Consider the following 19,094-nt stretch of genomic DNA (forward strand, 5'->3'; position numbering starts at 1 on the left):
TCTTTTTATTAATGGAAAGAACATGAACCAGAACTTAAAAATACTCATAAGCCAAAAATCCAATTATTACTAAACACTTACCAACGTAACAAATACTTTTTCAGACTTATTACCAGTTCTTAATAATAAATTTAAAAACAGACAAATTAAAACATTGTTTGTACATAATAAACTCTTTAAATTAATCATATTGTACTTGAAAGATAATATGTTATTAGTATAAGCGAGATCTAGCTTTTGGAAATACACTAAATTAATCTTTACTGAAAAATTAAAATTAGGATAGGGATATTATAAATCCGTTATAAACTATAATTTAATTTTATACTTCTGTATGATTTTATTAAAATGTATTACTATTATTAATTTTGAAAATGACATGTTAAATTAAAAAAATTTTTAACATTAATCAACCTAAAAAAAATAACAAACCAATTTTAGGCACCAATCGGTCCACTTGTTCAATTTCAACATAATTCAAATAAGCATCACCATTCTAAAACTATTTGTAACAGTTACAATTTTCTCAGAATCTAGTATTTCTTTAAATGATAACACTAATAACATTTTTTTTGACCTCATTATGCAATCCATTTTTACTCTTGAGAAAGCTGGTAAACTATAATATTTACAGTTTCTATTCCGGAAGAGTAGTGATATTATAATAAGTGGTAATGCACAAAAGATTGTTTAATTAACCAGTTCCTGTTGACTACTACAGTACTACTACTGCATGAGCTGTGGCATATATTAGTTAATGACCAAGCAGCTGACATCAGTTAAAATTTATTTAAAAAAATGATTTATTATACACCCAAAAATTTGTTATAATTAATTTTTTTAAACAAAATATGATACATTATTAATGTTGTTTTTAATTTTTAAATTATAATTTATTTTAGTATTTTATTGTTATAGAAATATAGATATACTACCTTGTTTTACTTATATTAGATAAACGAATTGTAGTCCCACCTGGACCTATAGTAGCAGTAGCAGTAAAATTTCTAACAGTACTAGTAACTGAACACTTCTCAACAGAATCTCTTGAGAGCTCCAGAAATAGTAGGAAGAGGGGAAACCACACATGACAGACACGACTAGATGTGTCTCTGAGGATATCCCCCAGGGTACTAAACTTTCCACTGTAGTCAGCAGTCACCAGTCAGCAATGCTTTATCAATATTTATATTTTGACACTCTTTTACTATAAAAAAAGGAAATAGGAAGAAAAATAGGAAAAATTAACTACCTTAGGGAATCTTATTCAGAAACATATTTTGGGATAAATTCATGCTGCATAGTTGAAAAAATAAATATTACAACTTGTCATCATCGTAAGTGAAAATTTAAAAAAATGTATTTGCATAATAGAATAGACAACTTCTGTAAGCATATACGTAAAATAATTGAACCCTATGCAATCATGATTATTACAGATTTACATTGCAAATATACACTCTTACTACTAAAGCTACACTTTATTATAAAATAAATTAACTAAAAGTAATTTTAAAAGGTAATTACTGTTAAATGATAACAAAGTACAATTTATTTAAATTGAAATACTAAATAAATCAGAGTATTAATTATACACTTAAAATAAACAGTAAAGATAGTTCAAAGGAAACATAATTAAATAGCTATATGCTAAGTGATAACTTAATAAGGTAATTGTATTCATACTTTATACAGATTAACTGTTTAATAATGTTTGTTAATATTTAATGTAATACACCAAATAAAGAGTGAATATTGCTTAGCCTAAAAAATATAAAATATTTATTTATTATGTTTTATTGTTGTATTGATGTCTGTATAACAATATATACATTAAATGTCATAACTATAATAGTCCTAAGCTGCCTGGCATGAACCTCAAGTTATTCTCAAAAATGACATTGCCATTTCCCAGAATGACAGATTAACAAGCAACACATATTGCATTTGTTAAAGAGTGTGAGGAATAAAGTGGTTTTCTGTTACCTTCTCCACTGAGCCAAATTTATTGATACACATCTCAGCACTCAAAGTTTATCAAAATTCTACTGATATCCAGTCCTACAAATAACACCTTCATTCTGTTCACCAGAGACCAGCTGTAAAGTGAAATATCATTATACACAGAGAAAGCAACTCTTGAGTGGTGGCTTCCATACTGTATTGAAACAGTAATCTCGATTGCAAACAAGAATGTCAGTTTTGGCTGTAGCAGGGTGGAGGGGCATTTACTGTTCTTGGTGTGGTTTCTGTAGCAACAGTACTGATACTAGTTCGAAGAAAAACACTGTGTTTGCAGATGCAAGTGTCTTGTTATTTCAGCTTCCGTATTATTGTATATATTATTAGTTCATTCATTCACTAGGAGACATTCTAACTGTTGAAACATTTTTACTCTGACAGTTTTCATATTCATTTATTTCTGCATATCATTGTTTAAAAATGTTATATTTTCTTAAATAGTAAAGTTTTATTGTATATTTTTATTAATGTTTATATAATGTTTTAACATTTATTAATGTTTTTATTTATGTTTGTATAAATATATTAATTAATAGCTACAAAAATACATTTTTTCATAACTAGCAATTCTTTAAAGTATTGTTTTTTAGAAAAATGACTTCCAAATAGAAATGAGGACAAACAGTTCATAGTGAAGCCCAAGAAATAATTCGTACAGTTATAAGTGCGATGAGGAGTATAGTGAAGGTAAAATTGAGCATCTCATTCAGAAAAAAAATCTGAGAGCATCGACAAACACTTTTTTTCTCTCTCTTTTTATTATTTTTTTTTTTGTTTTACATCGAAGTGGGAAAATTTGCCTAATCCAAGCCAAGTAGCTAGTACATACTGGGTGTGTGGATTTTGCCACCTACTACAATGGGACCCACTAAAAAGCCATTCCCTCATGCAACATGTGCATCACAGGCATACCTCACATTCATACAAATATTTACACACCTTATTTACAACTCAATATATACACTATACACATGTACTCTTCTTAACCCTGCCCAGCTATGCTGGCCTCAGATGGCAGAAACGTGTCTCACAGAAGCCATTGGTGACAACAATGCCAAGACACCTCGCCACCCACCCCTGAAGCGCCGCCCTCAATTGACATCCTCGCTGTCCTCCTCACTTTCTACCTCTAGTAGATTCTGGTGGAGAATTCTTCTAAACCATTGAGCACACATGGTCCAACCCTCTCTGGACAAGAACATCAACTGCATGACTCTCCCTGGCGAGTTCAAACCATTACATGGCAATTCTTCCTTCCTCCTGGGACACATGAAAAAGGTATGCTCCACCATGTCTGTTTCTTTGCAATACACAGACATTGATCCATACACCTCCTTCCAATCCTGCAGAGGTAGACCCCAAATGACCTGTGATCAGTTGTCCAAAAGTCCACCTCCCCATGTGGTCTAAATATAGCCTGTGCACAAAATATAGCTCCAATGTCCTTCTTTTGCATTCCTCCACCTCTCCTGCTCTTCAGTAAACATGCGGCTCCTCACCTCCTCTTTCCCTTCCATGGTTCTGTCCCTTCTTTCCTTGGCCACGAGGTTCAATGGTGACATTCCCGCCACCACTAATGAAGCATCCGGGCAGACAGTCCTGTTTAGTTGAGACCACCCTGATTGCCAACTTCCTATATATGCTGTTCAGCCTCCAGGCATTTCTCCCTATCCTGAAGGCCTCCCACCATACTGGTGCCACATATAATAAGGCCAACACCACTGTAGATGCTAAAATTCTGCGTTTAGATGCTCTGGAATCCCCGACATTGGCCGTCAGCCTCATCAGTGTCTAGAATAGAACGTTCCCTCCGCCTTCATGGCTACCTGCTGTGCATGGAAGGCAAAGCCCCTCGCCCTGTGTTGCCACACTCCCAGGTACTTGGCCCCATCCTTTGGGGCAGTCTCCTCCCCATCTACTTTGATGGAAAATGGGGGTAGTATATGCCATCTCCCTGTCATCAATACAATTTCTGTCTTCTTGGCTACCAGTTGTAGTCCCTGCGCCTGAAGCCAGGTCTTAACTTTTTCAACTGTCCCTGTTGCAATCCTCATCACCTTATGTAGTTCCTTTGTCATCACCACCACCGCCAAATCGTCAGCATATGCCACCAACCCCACTTAGGCAGCCACTCCCTCTAAAGGAGGTCGTCACACCAAGTTCCACAGAATTGGACCCAGGATTGACCCCTGTGGCACCCCATGTTGCATGGGTACAACGACCTCCTCCACTTCTTCGGACATAATTCTCAGTTCCCTTCTACTGAGGTACTCTTGTACCATCCTCAGCAGGTACAGCGAGATACCTCTTACCTCCAACTGCTGCAAAATGACCTCCCATCTCACCGCGTTGAAGGCATTGGCGACATACACTGGAGTTCATGAGCAAACCGTATCTAAGACACAGAAGGAAGATTTAGAATCAGTAAAAAGTGTTCTTACAACTCCAGCAAAAAAGAGAACAAAACATCAAGGAACATTGTCATCCATTGATGAATTCAATAGAAACGTAATTTGTAATTTAATAATAGATTTTTACACAAACAAAAAAGTAGTTCCTACAGCATGAAAATTGTGGTCGGCTGTTCATGAAGCAATTAATTTTCCTTGGAGTATACAAACATTCAGAAAAATTTTGAAAAAAATGAGGTTCAAATGGAAAAGGTGTCAAAATATAAGAAAAATAAAAAAAAATATATAAGAAAGATCAGATATTGTGAACTGGCGTGTTCAGTATCTCGAGACCATTAAATGTCACAGAGAACTTGGAAGAACTATTGTCTAAATTGACAAAACATGGTGGACAACAAACAACCTTGCATTTAGAAAATGCTGGCAAAGTAATGAAGTCATAGGCATAACTGCAAATCATAATTCTGCAAACAGACTAATTGTTGTTCACACTGGCACAAAAAATAGCTTCATAAACGGAACAGAACATTGTACAATCTACTTCAACTTAGCCTATTCATCAGTTACTATTCATCATTTATTTTAATTATAATTTCTTTTGAATGAATTAATAATATCTTTTCATGGAATTTTTTATGCTGTTAGTGTAACTAAAAGATGAAATGGTATTTGTATATGTATTTAAATTTATTTAATTATTTATTATTTAGTTTTCTTTAAATTTGAGTTTAAAAATATTTACACGTTTATTAATTACACCTTCACTTCTGCATGTAGATTCAGGATGCAGTGAAGTGTATACATGTAGAATATTTCCTATATATGTCTTTAATTATAAAAATAAAGTACAAAATTACTTTCTGTTCAAAAAGAAAATTGATACATGTTATAAAAAAATGTAAAATTGATGACTTTTATAAATAAGGTACCTTTTATAAAATAAAAAAATAAGGTACCTTACACAAAGTATAGTACTTATTTTATAGCTTTATTAGACTCTGATTGTATAATGTGCCATTCAACCAAGAAAAAAAAATGGCAAAAATACACAAAATTATTATTTTTATAATTAGATAAAAACAAAATATGATATAAACATTTTTAAAACAATAATTGAGTAAAAGCATTAACACTTTCAACGGGAATAGTCTGCACTATGCACTATCTCTTATGTTACTCTAAATTATTAAATGACTTTACAATTTTAAATGGCTTGTAAATGACTTTAAGATATTAAAATATCAGATTTTACAAGATACAGTAATGAAGAATATTGGTCCTAAAAACCAAAATGTTTTCCTAACCAAGGAATTATGTTTTATAAAAATTTTCAGGGAAGAAGCATTTCTAGTTTATATATATGCATTACAATCAACCTCCAAATTACCACTTATTTTATACAAAAGAAATAGTCATGCATATAACTAAGGTGAAAAATTGTTCATCTTATTAACAGAGAGTACAATTCCGTTAACAATTCGTTCCAGTAATTATTCCCACAAATGTCTTCTGCTAACCTCTGAAAAGTGATTTAGCGTGCACTTTATAGTTTCTACAACTCATAAATACTGTAACTGAGCATGAAATACTGTAATTCAGTTTTGAATGAACAAACATATGGTAGATCATTCACAGAACAAAACCAGGCAAAATCTAATTTAAGTGATAATAGATAAGCTGAACTGTCGAATATAATTTTTTCATAGATGATTCTTGATGATTTCACTAGAAACCAACATCAAGTATAAGCACAAGATATTTTGTTTTACTGGTTTACTCAACTGCAACAGTCGTTGCTGTCTCTGTTGTAAGAAAGGTATTTGATATCTCCAGTACAATTTTTGAACAAAAATAAAATTCTGAAAGGGAAAAGTTAACACATTCTGTTTTTGTTGCATTTAATGTTAGCCTATAGTAACTGAACCATAAATTTAGTAAATTTAAACCCAGCTAACATTCTCATAGAAAATAATTTTATCCTTATCTATATAAGCTACAGAAATTTTATCAGCAAAATTACAATCAATAGGCTGCTAATTTTGTTTATCTCTTTAAGTGGAACCAGATGTTTTTATTGCTATTACTTTTAAATTTTAGGTAAAAAAAAAACTTGTGTTAATTTCATTCTTAAATTAGACATCTATGTACCAAAACGGTTTCTTTAACACAGTTAAAACATAATATTTCATCGTTGATACAGTAATTTTCTAATACACAAGTATGTTATGTATAAATACCAGTAAATACATTTAAATAAGTTATTTTACTTTTATTTATCAGATCCACTGGTAATAAAACATCTTTTAAGCTTATTTATTATTAAAAAAAAAAAAAATGTATTTCATGCTCACTTTTTCTAAGTCCTGCAGCTTAGACCAACGATTTAGAAGATTTTTTTATGACTTGATGTCCTTTCTGATAACAACCTGATATGAAAAATGTGGTATGAAAATTAGTATCATATTAAAAAATTTCACATCTGACAAAGATTAAAAAACTCAGAATCTTTGGATGAAGATGAAAATGCTGTCATTCCATCATGTCAGTTAAGGAAGAGAATTGGTAATCATATTTCAAAATTTAAAGAAACAATGCACATAAAGATTAAAATTTAAAAAAAAATATTTTTATCTCATCACAGAAAAAACAATGACTTAACTGAACATTCAAAATCGAAGAACTGATTAAATGCAGTCTGGTAAAAAAGCTTTTGCATTAGGGCTATAGATGTGAAATAGGAAAAACACATTAGAGGATATGGAACATATTAAACACACACCTCAGAATGTTAATAATGCACATCTCAAAACATTTTCTGCACACCTCAGAAGCAACTTTTTTTTTATTACACTGTGTACACTTCTCCCTAAAACCTTTGATGTTATCTTATCAAAGAGTCCATTTTTGTTAAATTCATACCTTTTAACTACAATAAGCATGACTAAGTTACTTTATTTCCAAATTATATTAGTCGTACTACAATTTAATTCTTTATGGGTAAAAATTCTAACTAGGCTATAGTTCTAGTGAGTATTTCCAGGAAGTAAATAGGGTTTGACAACTGTTTTGAACAGTTTTTCCTTCATTTTCTTAAAAAATGTACATTATACCAGTAAAAGATCTAGATTTTAACATAAGTATTGATAAATTTTCTGAAATTTTGGCCAGTTTATTTTTAACTACAGTTTGCAGCTATCAGCTACTGTTACTAGATAATTTGCCATGAATTTAGTTAATTATTTAGTAATTCATATGTATAATCACCATGAATAAAAACATATTTATATGATAGCTCATAAACTATTTATTGAAAAAAAGGATCTTCACAACTTTTATATAGTTTGATAATTAGATAAATAATTACTTTCAAATTTTTGAAGTTTCAACAGTTTTTTTATAGATTTAATTAAGAGATTAATAAATATTTTAAACAATAAAAATTAATATTTTATTCAGTAAAATGAATATTGCTTTAAAAAGTTTATCTTTTGTATATTCTTCCAGTATGATAATGTAACTGCTGAGCAAGAAGACTGGAATGATGTTGTCCTGAGAGCATCACCCAAAGGTCACTTTTCACAAGAGACTGCATTTTTACTTAGAGGTTTAGAACCAGCAACTACATATGAGGCACTTGTTCAAGCTAAGAACAGATTTGGTTGGAGTCAAATATCTGATACGTTCTACTTTAACACAAGAGGATTTGGTATATATTTTTATTTTTTCTTCAGTTTCACAATTATAAAAAAAAAACTTTGAAAAGGAATCAAATAAAATTAGAAAATGAACTGTTTAAAAATGAAGATATATGATTAAAAATTAAATAAATATTTAATTAATTTTATTATTAATAAGATAAAATTTTAAGTTCAGATCTTGATAGTTTATAAAATAATTAAAAATTGTCTTATCCTAGCAAAAGTCTTCATTTTTTTTATGATATAAAAGGAAGTTTTTTCCTACACTGGTTATACTAAATAACCAGTAGTCACCCATACAACTCTTAATTTAGTAAGAATAACTTTGTCTCTGAGCATTGGCGAGGGCTGAGAGGCTTTATATGACAGCTGACAGAAATACTCATGATGTTTTAAGTAATGACAATTTAGTGGCATTTAGAGATTCTTTATACTTCCATTTAAATCTATTTCTCAGCTATTTAATTAAATCAGAGATAAGCATCTGATGTAAATCACTTAGCATATTAAGAAAATCAGCATATATCTTAATTTATCAGTATACAAACTCTTAGATCGAGTTCTGAGCATTCCCTTCCTGCCATTTAAAGGAAAGGAACATTCAAATGCATGATTACCTTCTGGAGGAAAAGATCCCATTTAACATTCATATTAATACCATTATCATAATAAAAATCCCAGTCAGTGTATGAAACAAACTCAAAAACGTTATATAGACAAGGGTCTATAATAACTTATAACTTGCAAGGGCATGAAATTAATAACATGCAAGGGCATGTTATTAATTTCATTAATTGTTATTACTATTTCATTCTTTGAGACAAAAATCTGATGAGGTTTTTGAACGGATTTCTGTGATCCTATATGGCAAATACTGAAAGCTCCTTTTGTATCAGTAAAATAGCAGTTTTCCGAAGTTGTCTATATAATATATAATTATATAACAATTTGAATAAAATATTTATTTATTTATTGATCATAATCAAATTAGTTTTCAGACTGATAAATCATTCACAAAATAAAAATTAGTGCATTTTGTAATAATTCATAACTGCAAAATAGTAAATTTTTCCCTGTATCATATAATAATTCAGATTTAAGACCATAAACGTTTCTTATTTTATTTTGATATTTTTACTAAAATTGACCTATAAAACAGTAACAAAAATAACAATCATTTCATTTACTATCATAAAATATTTTAAATAAAATTTAAATATATCTGCTATAATTTCTAGGTTCCGATGAGCCTGAGTCATCATTACAACCTTCTGTATTTTCAGGTAAGTGAATAGTTTTTTATCTGATTTGTACAATCAGGGGTGACAATTTATATTTTTGTATTTAAAACTATCATGTAAATAATATCACCACAGAATTATAATTGTCAAAACATCAATTCATAAAACTAGTACAGTGTACTAAAAATTAAAACAATAATAATAAATTTATAAAATAATATAAATTTCATAATAAAATAAATCACATTAAGAAAAGAAATAACAGCAACGACGGCAATAGTTGCAGGAGCACTATATTTTAATTTAAACAAAAATTTCATTAGAACATTACAAAAAAATAAAAGGCCACTGTAACACATTCATACTTAATTTTGCATTTAAATTCCATTCAGGATAGCCTCTTAATGCTACCAACAATTTTCTTATAGAATTTCAGAGCTCAGTAATTAGTAGAGACCGTCACTGGTGTTATGAGAATGAGCATCACAATTTGTAAGAAACTAATCAGGGTGACTATAAATATACATTATTCACACACGCATGCGCGCATGTGCACACACACACACACACACACACACACACACATACACACATACATATATATATATATATATCTCAGCTATATGTCAGCTGTAAATCCAGTGAAGCTATTATAATACAGCTTACCTTTGTTTTTTAAACAAGAGAGTGGCATTAGACGCATGGCCCCTGGAAAGAATGGCATAACTAAGATTAACTGTGAGTACATCCGAAGTAGGAAAGCCTCAAAACAACATTATTTACACATTCCTTCAATTATTATACATTATTATTTACACATACCTATAATTATTTACATTATTCTCAATGTCTTGTAAAGCAAGAATCATTAAATGCCATTTTTCTTTGTAAAGTAATAATAATTTATTGTCAGAAAACCAACCCTTAATCATATCATTGACTTCATCAATTATATGAACAAAATCATTTAAAGAGCTGCTAAACATGATCTTTGTTGTATCAACCACAAAAGTCACCAGATGTGAATTTTTCATTAACCACAAGTCTAGATTCAAATCATTTGTAAAAATGATATACACTAAGTCCAAGCACCATGCTCTGAGGTACACCACAAAATAAATAAAACTTCTCTTAGAATATTGTTAAATTTCACAGCTTGTTGCCTGTTACTTATATAATAAGTTATTAATTTTATGGTTCCCTAAAAAAAATTATACAATTTTAACTTTTCAGTTAAAATCTCATGTTGAACATAGTCAAATGTTTTACTAATCTCAAAAAATGTTGCCATAGTGAAAAGATGTTTCTTAAAACAGTCAAGGATCTTACTGACAAAGATCAAAATAGTATCACTTGTACTTGAATACTTCCAACATTTGTGGCCTTTTGCCTGTTTGTGTCCTTTACATTTTGGTATAGGTAGAATAGATTACAGAATTTCAACAATTCAAAAAGCTATAATAAGATAGAGAACCAAATATCCAGTTTCATTGTGAATATCATTAAAAAGTCAATAAAGCAAGACCTCATTTACCAAAATTTGTGATTGTTAGTCCCCAAAGGAAACAAACAAAAAAAAGGAACTCAGGATGCGCTGAAAGAGCTGACAATGGCTATATTGCAAAAAAAGAAAAGCAAAACAAACAATTATTACTGGTATACTAACATAATTTCTAAATAATTTCATAATTTATTTTTACAAATATCTCTTAGAAAGCTCAAACAGAAAACCACAAAAAGGCTTCCTTGATTTAATTAAGGAATAAATAAATGTAAAAATTTTACAAAAGATAAAACAAAATGTAAATGAATTAAATAATCAGTTATTGCAACAGATAGATAATTATCAGTGGTTTTTTCTGTCTTTATTGTTTATCCAGAAAACACTTATTAATTGTAGATTTATTAGTTTTAAAAAATGCTGTATTGAATTGGTGTTCTGATTTTTCTGACTGATTCAGTATTCTGTATTGTTTTCATCAATTACATATGATTCTGAAAGTGATCACTGTTGGTTTTGTAACTTATTTATTCAAAGACATTTGCTAAATTCAAACATATAGATATATGAGTTACAGATGTATCAAGAAGCTGCTTTTCATTCTTTATGAGTTATATAAAATATTAATTTCTGTATTCTTGTAATTTACATTTTTCACTTAAGCATTTATACAGCTGAGAAATAAATGATAGATAACAAAAGTCATTTATATTACCATTTAAGGAAGAATGATTCTAGGCAGTTTAATTCAATTTTTAACTTCTATTTAACGAGATTACTTCTCTGCAAAAACTGTATATTAAAAATGGCAAAAAATACTGGTTGGAAATCTACGTTCTGAGAGATTAATCAAGATTATTGCATTTATTAGCAATTAGTAAATCTTGAACATAGAGAGTGTAGTAATTTACATAATCTTTCATGCAGTCACTCACTACTACCCAATAAACACTTGTGTGAAGCTGGACAACCTGTTTTTAATTTGTCAGACCTTTTATAAAATTCTTTATAGTGATACTAAGAGTTCTGTAGTTTTTTGGTAAAAAAATTAAATACATCAAAAAATCAAAAAAAGGTTTCACATAGCATTCTTTTTTTGAAAATCTGCTATTTTCTGTAACCCCAACTATAAACGTTTACATTGAATCTTACTCAGTAAATAAGTGGTTAAATATTATTAGCATGCGTTTATTGGAAAACAATAATGACAAATTATTTTACGTTGAGGAATAAAAAATGTAATCAATGTACATCCAGCTGCTTGCAAAATATAAATATTAATATAATCAGTATAAAACTAAAATTTTCTAACCAATTACAATTTTTTTAAACAACATGCAACAGTATTCCTTTTCATGGACTCCCATGATTCAATAAAAATACTAAATTGATTTTTCTACAATGCTAAACTACTTACGAATTTTAAAACCCATATAAAATTGTTTAAATTAAATGTCAAACTATTCAGTATGATAAAATAGCCTTATTTATTCACAAAAAACCAGAAAATCTTTTATTATATTTTTGAATTTAAAATTCTACTTTAGTAAATGTTCATGAATTTTTCAGGTGTTAGGTTTTTGAGAAAAACATTCTTTTTCATGATTCCCTGCCACCAAATATTACACAGCAATTTGTCAAATGAAGTTTGGCGTCAGGTTTTGTACAGTATGTTGCTACACATTGCTTTATAGTCATACATAGCTTATTCATCATTTGTTAGTTGGCAGTCTGTAAAAGGTAATATTGCAGATAACAATAACCGTAAGACAGTGTAATTGACAAGAAAAATAAAAAATTATATTTTCACTCTTTATTTTTCTAGAACCGGAGGTAAGAGGTATGGGAGTAAGAGCTTTAGAATCAGCTACAGTTGGCAGTACCGCATCTATACCAACAACAGCACTGGTACTCCTACTATATGCTATGGTGTTATTTGGTACATAGGAAGAAATATATTGAATTTATAAACCTTTTGAACAATGGGTAAGTTATTTCTTTGTATCAGAATCAAAACAGAGATAATTAAAATCAAATTAAAACAAGAAATGCAAATAAAAAATCATAACAATTAAACATACTGTGTACATTGATAAGTAATTTAATTCATGCTATTTTATCATAAACAGATAAGTTAATTTTTTGTTTAGAGTAATTTAAGGAATAATGAGTGTACCAGAGGGTGGTAAGGAGGGACAGCTACCTCCTTCCTAGATGAGAAAAACTAAAAAAAAAAAAATATATATATATATGTATTTATACATAAATAACAGGGGGTGGTAGTGATCACGTCTGGTGTAGGTAACACCTCATGCCCCCTGGATATCTTTGAAAAATAACAGAACTAAACAATCACTGCTAATGCCTCTGGCCGCCCAACAACATGCTTGGACCAAAACAAAAACCCACAAACAGTCTTTCTAAAGACCTTGACAACACCCATCACAAGGTACAAACTTGGAATGCGGGTGGATTGACCAGCGACAAATTCACAGAATTTAGAAAGATAATTTCAAATGAAAATGCTGATATTTATGACATAGTCAAGGCCGGAGCGGCTTCGGAATCCTTTGATTTCTTAAATACCCTGGCTACCAGACCCATGCTCTACCAAGACACAGACTCCATTCATCAAGAATCATATGAACTTTTTTTAGCTTCTAGTATATTTCTTTTCAATAATGCAGTCTTGTGCTTTAGTTCTGCAATATCCTGAGCTGCCCTACTTTGTGCCTTTACGTATTTTGCCTCTTGCTCTATTACGTTTGGCTTTTAGTATGTCCAGCTTCTCATTCCAAAATGGGATGTACTTCTTCACCCTTCCTCTTGGTACTACTTTACCTGCAAACTTGAAGATTACCTTCATAATCTTGCTTAGGGAGGAGTCAGGGTTTTCCTCGATGAGTCCTTGAGAAAGAAACTCATTGGTTAATTTGGCATATGCATCCCAGTTTGCTTTTGTCAGGATCCACTTAAATTTGTTACCTTTATTTTTTTTATCTGTAGCCTTTTCAGTGAATTCTATCACCAGGATATTGTGTCCAAATTCTTCTTGTGCATAAAACAAACAAATTCAGCGATGTACCTTGGGGTAGTCCTAGACAATAGATTGAGGTGGGCATCTGGTAGAAAAAGGTGAAAAGTGTCTTGGCCTGGTTAAAAGAATCACTGGTATGAAGTGGGGAGCAAACCAAGATGTATTGTCTACAGCGTATAACATTTATGTGAGACCCATTCTTGGGTACAGACGTGAACTACTCATACAGCATTAGAGTCCACTATCCAAAAAATTGAAAAAGTCAAAATAAGGCCCTCAGAGTTATTACAGGAGCCCCACAATCAACTCCAATTATAACTATGTGATTGCAAATATGTATAGAACCCATCAAAATAAGAAATGAGATTGCAACACTTACAATGTGCAAGAAATTGCAACGTTTGGATATTGATTACTGGAAAAACTTTAAACCTATCACCACAAAACTTAAAACCCAAGTCACATTCATGAATAAATAGACTCAATTAGAAAAGAAAAATATACTTGCCATTGGTACTACAGAAAATTTTGTTATGATTCCACCAAGAATCCCTAGAAAATCAGCAGAAGCCAACTTACAGCTCCTGCAGCCAATAAACAAACAAAGCTGCTCAAAAACAGAGCTAAAGAATCTTGTGCTCAAAACTATAAGAGAGCGGTACCCCACACCCCTATAGTTACATGTGTTCACAGACAGTTCCAGAGGAAATTCAGTCACCAGTGGCTGGACGTATATTCACCAAGGCTAGCTTATTCACCATGGCTAGCTTACGTGCTTTCAGTAAATATTGGGTGTTGTTTCCACCATCAACCAGAATGATGAGAGGTGGGTGGACTTCTTTTTCCATCAGATCTTTCACTTAGTACAAGAATGTGCATGATTATTGCAAAAGACATGTACAGTCCCAGGGACATCAGATTGCAATGGAATCTGCAAAATCATTCATGGAGGGCATTCCAGTGGACATCCAACTTCACCAGTCTTCATAAAAATTAATAGAAAAAAAAAATGTTCTCAATTGTTTCCTGCATCATTATTTCCGGCACATATGATTTACCTGTCGGAGGTAAAAATCTGGATGAAGATCTATTTATCAACTTGTGCAATTTACGCCTTGAAGCAGGTGGTTCAACAACTAAAAGATCGTTTTGAGCTTGGACGCATCATACCAGTCACCTATCATCCAAAATGAAATAATTTATCTATGTAGCACTTCAACTGGGAAACATATTGTCAGAAGGGTTAAAAAAGCTTGCATGTATAGCATTTTGGCTAATGAAACCATAAATATTTCTGGCAAAGAACAGTTGTTTATTGAAATACATTTCTTTGATGAAAAGGCCAATGAAATTAAAGAAGAATTTTTAGAATTTGTAAAGCTTGAAGGACTTAATGCTGTAAGTATTGCCAAAGCCATTGAAGATTTTGTGTCAAACTTAAACCTAGATCCTAATGTGTGGGGTTAGGCTTCGACAGATGTTCCACCATGATTGAAAAGAAGAAGGTGTACAGGCAATCTTGAGACAAAAGTACAAAAAAGCCTTCTACTTCCATTGCTCTTTTCACAAGCTTAATCTTGTAGTGAACGACTTAAACATTATCCCAGAAATTTGAAACTGCATTGGAACTATCAAGAAGATAATCAAATTTTTTCACAAGTCCATTTTACAACACAAGCTTATTGCTAGAATACCTAAATTGTGTGATATTAGGTGGTCAGAGAAATACAAGATCATCCGTGTTTTTTAGGATCACTTCGTTGATATTGTTAAAGCATTAGAGACCTTAGCTGAAGATGGACAAGAAAAATGATTATCAAATGCAGCATGCAGATCTTCACTTATTGTGTCAGTAGCATTAATTAATAAGTATTCTACTATACAGAAATCTGCGGTAAATGCACTGCTTTTTTTTTGTTTTCAATGATTTGAAGAAATACCATTTATGTATCCCCACAAGTAGGGGAGTGTCAGACTCACACAGGTTCAGCTGGATGTTCTTAAGTGCCTACCGACTAAAACTCCTATCTCACTATTTCTCCCCTCCCAAGGTCGGATCTGCACATAAGTACTACTCGACCCTGGGAGGTGCCTTTGAACTCAGGGGATTTGAGTCATTTCCTTTTTCTCCCTGTCAAAGATACTACACCAGTTTTCTCAGGGCAAGGACTCAGGACCCTGTCATTCATTCATACATATATTTTCCTGATTATCTCTGAAGCAATCTCATTTAATTGAAGACACTTGGCATAGTCAAAGCCAACCAGCGCATTCAAACTATTCTTGACATGCTATGAGTTCATCAGGAAAGTGTGGAGAACATAATGACTGCCGTTTTAAAAGAAGCAGGCAACATTGCAATGCATTTGAAAGTTGGTATAATTACCACTCGCATTGCTGGCTGACAGAAGCATAGAAGTAATCATCTATACAAAAATCCATATGAGTGTTACGGAACATCTCTCAAAATAATTCCTTACTTGGATTCCATCATGTCATCTTTGAAAATCAGATTTTCTGCAGACAAATCGCCTGCATTTTCACTGATAAATTTTCATCCACGTAACATGAGAGGTATTTCAGTAGAGGAAGTACTTCATCTTGTGAAACTTTCTACAGTTTAGAAGACACTGAAGGAGAAAGGGAATTGTGGTTCAAAATGTGGAATGAGGTATAGGAAGCACCAAACATAATTGAGGTTTTAAGAGTGAATCATTTTACCTGATTGTTAGAAAGGTTCTACTGATATTGCCTTCACTGCTCTGCACAAGCATTCATTTAGTTATCTTTGTGAAATTAAAATATGGCTAAGAACACCATTGGTGAAAACAGGTTAAACAGGTTAAGTATTCACCGATAATGGGTTTTCATTAACAAGGAGCAATTAGTTGAAGCTGTAGTTAGACAATTTGCATCTAATCCTAACAAATTTTTATGTTATAATTTTTTTTTTTAAATAAAAATTTTATTCTTCGTTTGTTATTGTGTATTATTACATAGCACCCCCCTCATGACTACCCTTCCACATGAAAGAAGTTAAATTCAGAAAGCTGCCTTCCTTCCATTTTAAGCTGTAGAACCGATTTGAAGACAGAAAGAAAAGATTAGAGACCTTTGAAAGTGGTCAACACATCTAATTTTAAATACCACAGAAGGGTATTTAAAATTAGATGGGTTGATAAATTACAAAATGAAAAGGTGTTAGATGAATGAGGAAGAAAAACGTTTGTGATAGAATGTTGTAAAAAGATGAACTGGGTTAGAGGCCACGTATAAATATATCTAAGTGTAGTTTTTATGCTTGTAATAATTTTTAAAATTGACTAGCTTGACTTCAATCCAAGCTTTAGCTCTAGCAATAAAGAATTTTCAATGTTTGAAAATATTAGTAGTATTGAATTTTTGTTCATCACTGCAGTATTCTACTGTATGTTTTTTTATGAATAATATTACTCATCAAAGTTTGGGAAAGCTCAGTTGATGGGAGGTGAGTAGGGGAAAGATAACTGAACCAGCAGGGAAGTATGAGGTATATCAACATAAACACATTCAATAAATCAATTAGCTTCTGGCTACTTAAGACATCAGATCACGTTACACCATCCCTTTAAGTATACTATTAGCAGTATCAGAATAACTCAGGTACAACTGCTGCAAATCTGTATGTTAATGCTAACTGAACTTTAATGAATAATACTTCTGTCACACTTGCAAAAATTATATATTTAGATGTATAATTAATAAGAACACTAAGATTGATAATTAAATTATATATTTAAACATATACCTGTATGTCTAAATATACTAGATGAACTTAATCCCAAAAATTACTCGGTTGTTTTATGACAGCATTGCTAACAAAATCGATGTTAAATTCAATAACTTAGTAACTCAGAATTCATTTAAATAAGATAATTAAAGATGAAATCAATATCAAAGTGAATCTATTTTATTTATAAGTAAAAAACCACTATTCCATACAATACTATTGTTTTATTTTCAACAGGTTGAAGAATTTCTGAACCTTCTCAATTCTTTGACTTTCTGGGCCCAGTGTATATACAAATAAAAGTGAAGAAAAGAACTGAAAACTGATTACGCATCATGAATAAATCCAAGTGAAAGTATCAAAATTTATTTGATATGAACATGTGTGTGTCTTGTACTTTTTCTTTCATTAAGTAAATAAAATTTGTTAGTAACAATGTATGTAAGATGTTATATGTATGTTCATGTCTCTTAAAAATTTACTAATAAAAATAATTGTAATAATAATAATAGTAACTGATGATTGATAATTATTGTAACTTAGCACAGTTTGTTATTACAATACTAACAATTCTTATAATAATTAAGATAAGTTACATTTTAGTAATGTGTGTATTTTGTATGTTAGTTTCCACATGAAGGTTGTAACTGAATATTTTTTATGAAAATACAAAGTGAAATTTAATTTCAGGTATTTTGGATAATAAATCTATTAATAAACCAATAATGAGTGAAAATGAAGTAAAACTACAGTAGTATTTTTTTTTTTTTTTTTTTGATAAATTTAGAAATTATCTTTGATTAAAGGTATTTTCTACAGATTTCTTAAAAAAAAAAATTATTAAAAGTTAACATAATTTTAAATAATATATTATCATTATTGATTCTTTTTTTTAATTAAAATACAACTTCAGTTATCAAAACTATTTTTCTCAGAACAACTTTTATATTATACAAAAATCATGGAAAAGCAAAAAGGAAATTTTAAATTAAAAAAAAATAATTATTCAAATAAAATATTTATTTAATAATATATATAAAAATAATGTTAAATTATGATTTAAGATTACAAGTTAACTGAAAGTAGACCTAACGTTTTTTAATACAAGCCAAATCAATAAATTTAAGTGTAGTAAAGGGCATGAAGCTTGAAGCTTATCACTGTGTCAACTGAACCTGTTCTAGCTAACATTCTATTATCCAGTTAGCATAACATTTGGTTTGCTACAGAGACGTCTGTATAATTTACACACTACACAAAATTAGCACTATTATTAACATAATTTATATTTGAATCATGTTAATGTTCTGGTATTTAATATTAATCATGTCAAGAATTAATATTAAATAATATAATTATTTAATTTTTAACTGATAATGTACAATTATATATTTTATGAAAAAATCTTCTGGTTT

At 30.6% G+C, this 19,094-nt stretch overlaps 1 protein-coding gene across 1 annotated transcript in view; it reads left to right on the forward strand.

Moving 5' to 3' along the window:
* The window catches only part of LOC142324522 (protein amalgam-like), a 423,072-nt gene extending 404,853 nt beyond the window's left edge, over positions 1-18,219 (forward strand). The window contains exons 9-12 of the mRNA XM_075365350.1: positions 7,938-8,139; positions 9,370-9,414; positions 12,699-12,859; positions 17,917-18,219. Of these exons, the coding sequence (XP_075221465.1) occupies positions 7,938-8,139; positions 9,370-9,414; positions 12,699-12,820 (369 nt within the window). The 3' untranslated portion in view covers positions 12,821-12,859; positions 17,917-18,219. The remainder of the gene's footprint in view (positions 1-7,937; positions 8,140-9,369; positions 9,415-12,698; positions 12,860-17,916) is intronic.
* Positions 18,220-19,094: the final 875 nt, after the last annotated feature.

This window comes from Lycorma delicatula, chromosome 5 (assembly GCF_047948215.1).
Source record: "Lycorma delicatula isolate Av1 chromosome 5, ASM4794821v1, whole genome shotgun sequence".
Taxonomy (NCBI): Eukaryota; Metazoa; Arthropoda; class Insecta; order Hemiptera; family Fulgoridae; genus Lycorma; species Lycorma delicatula.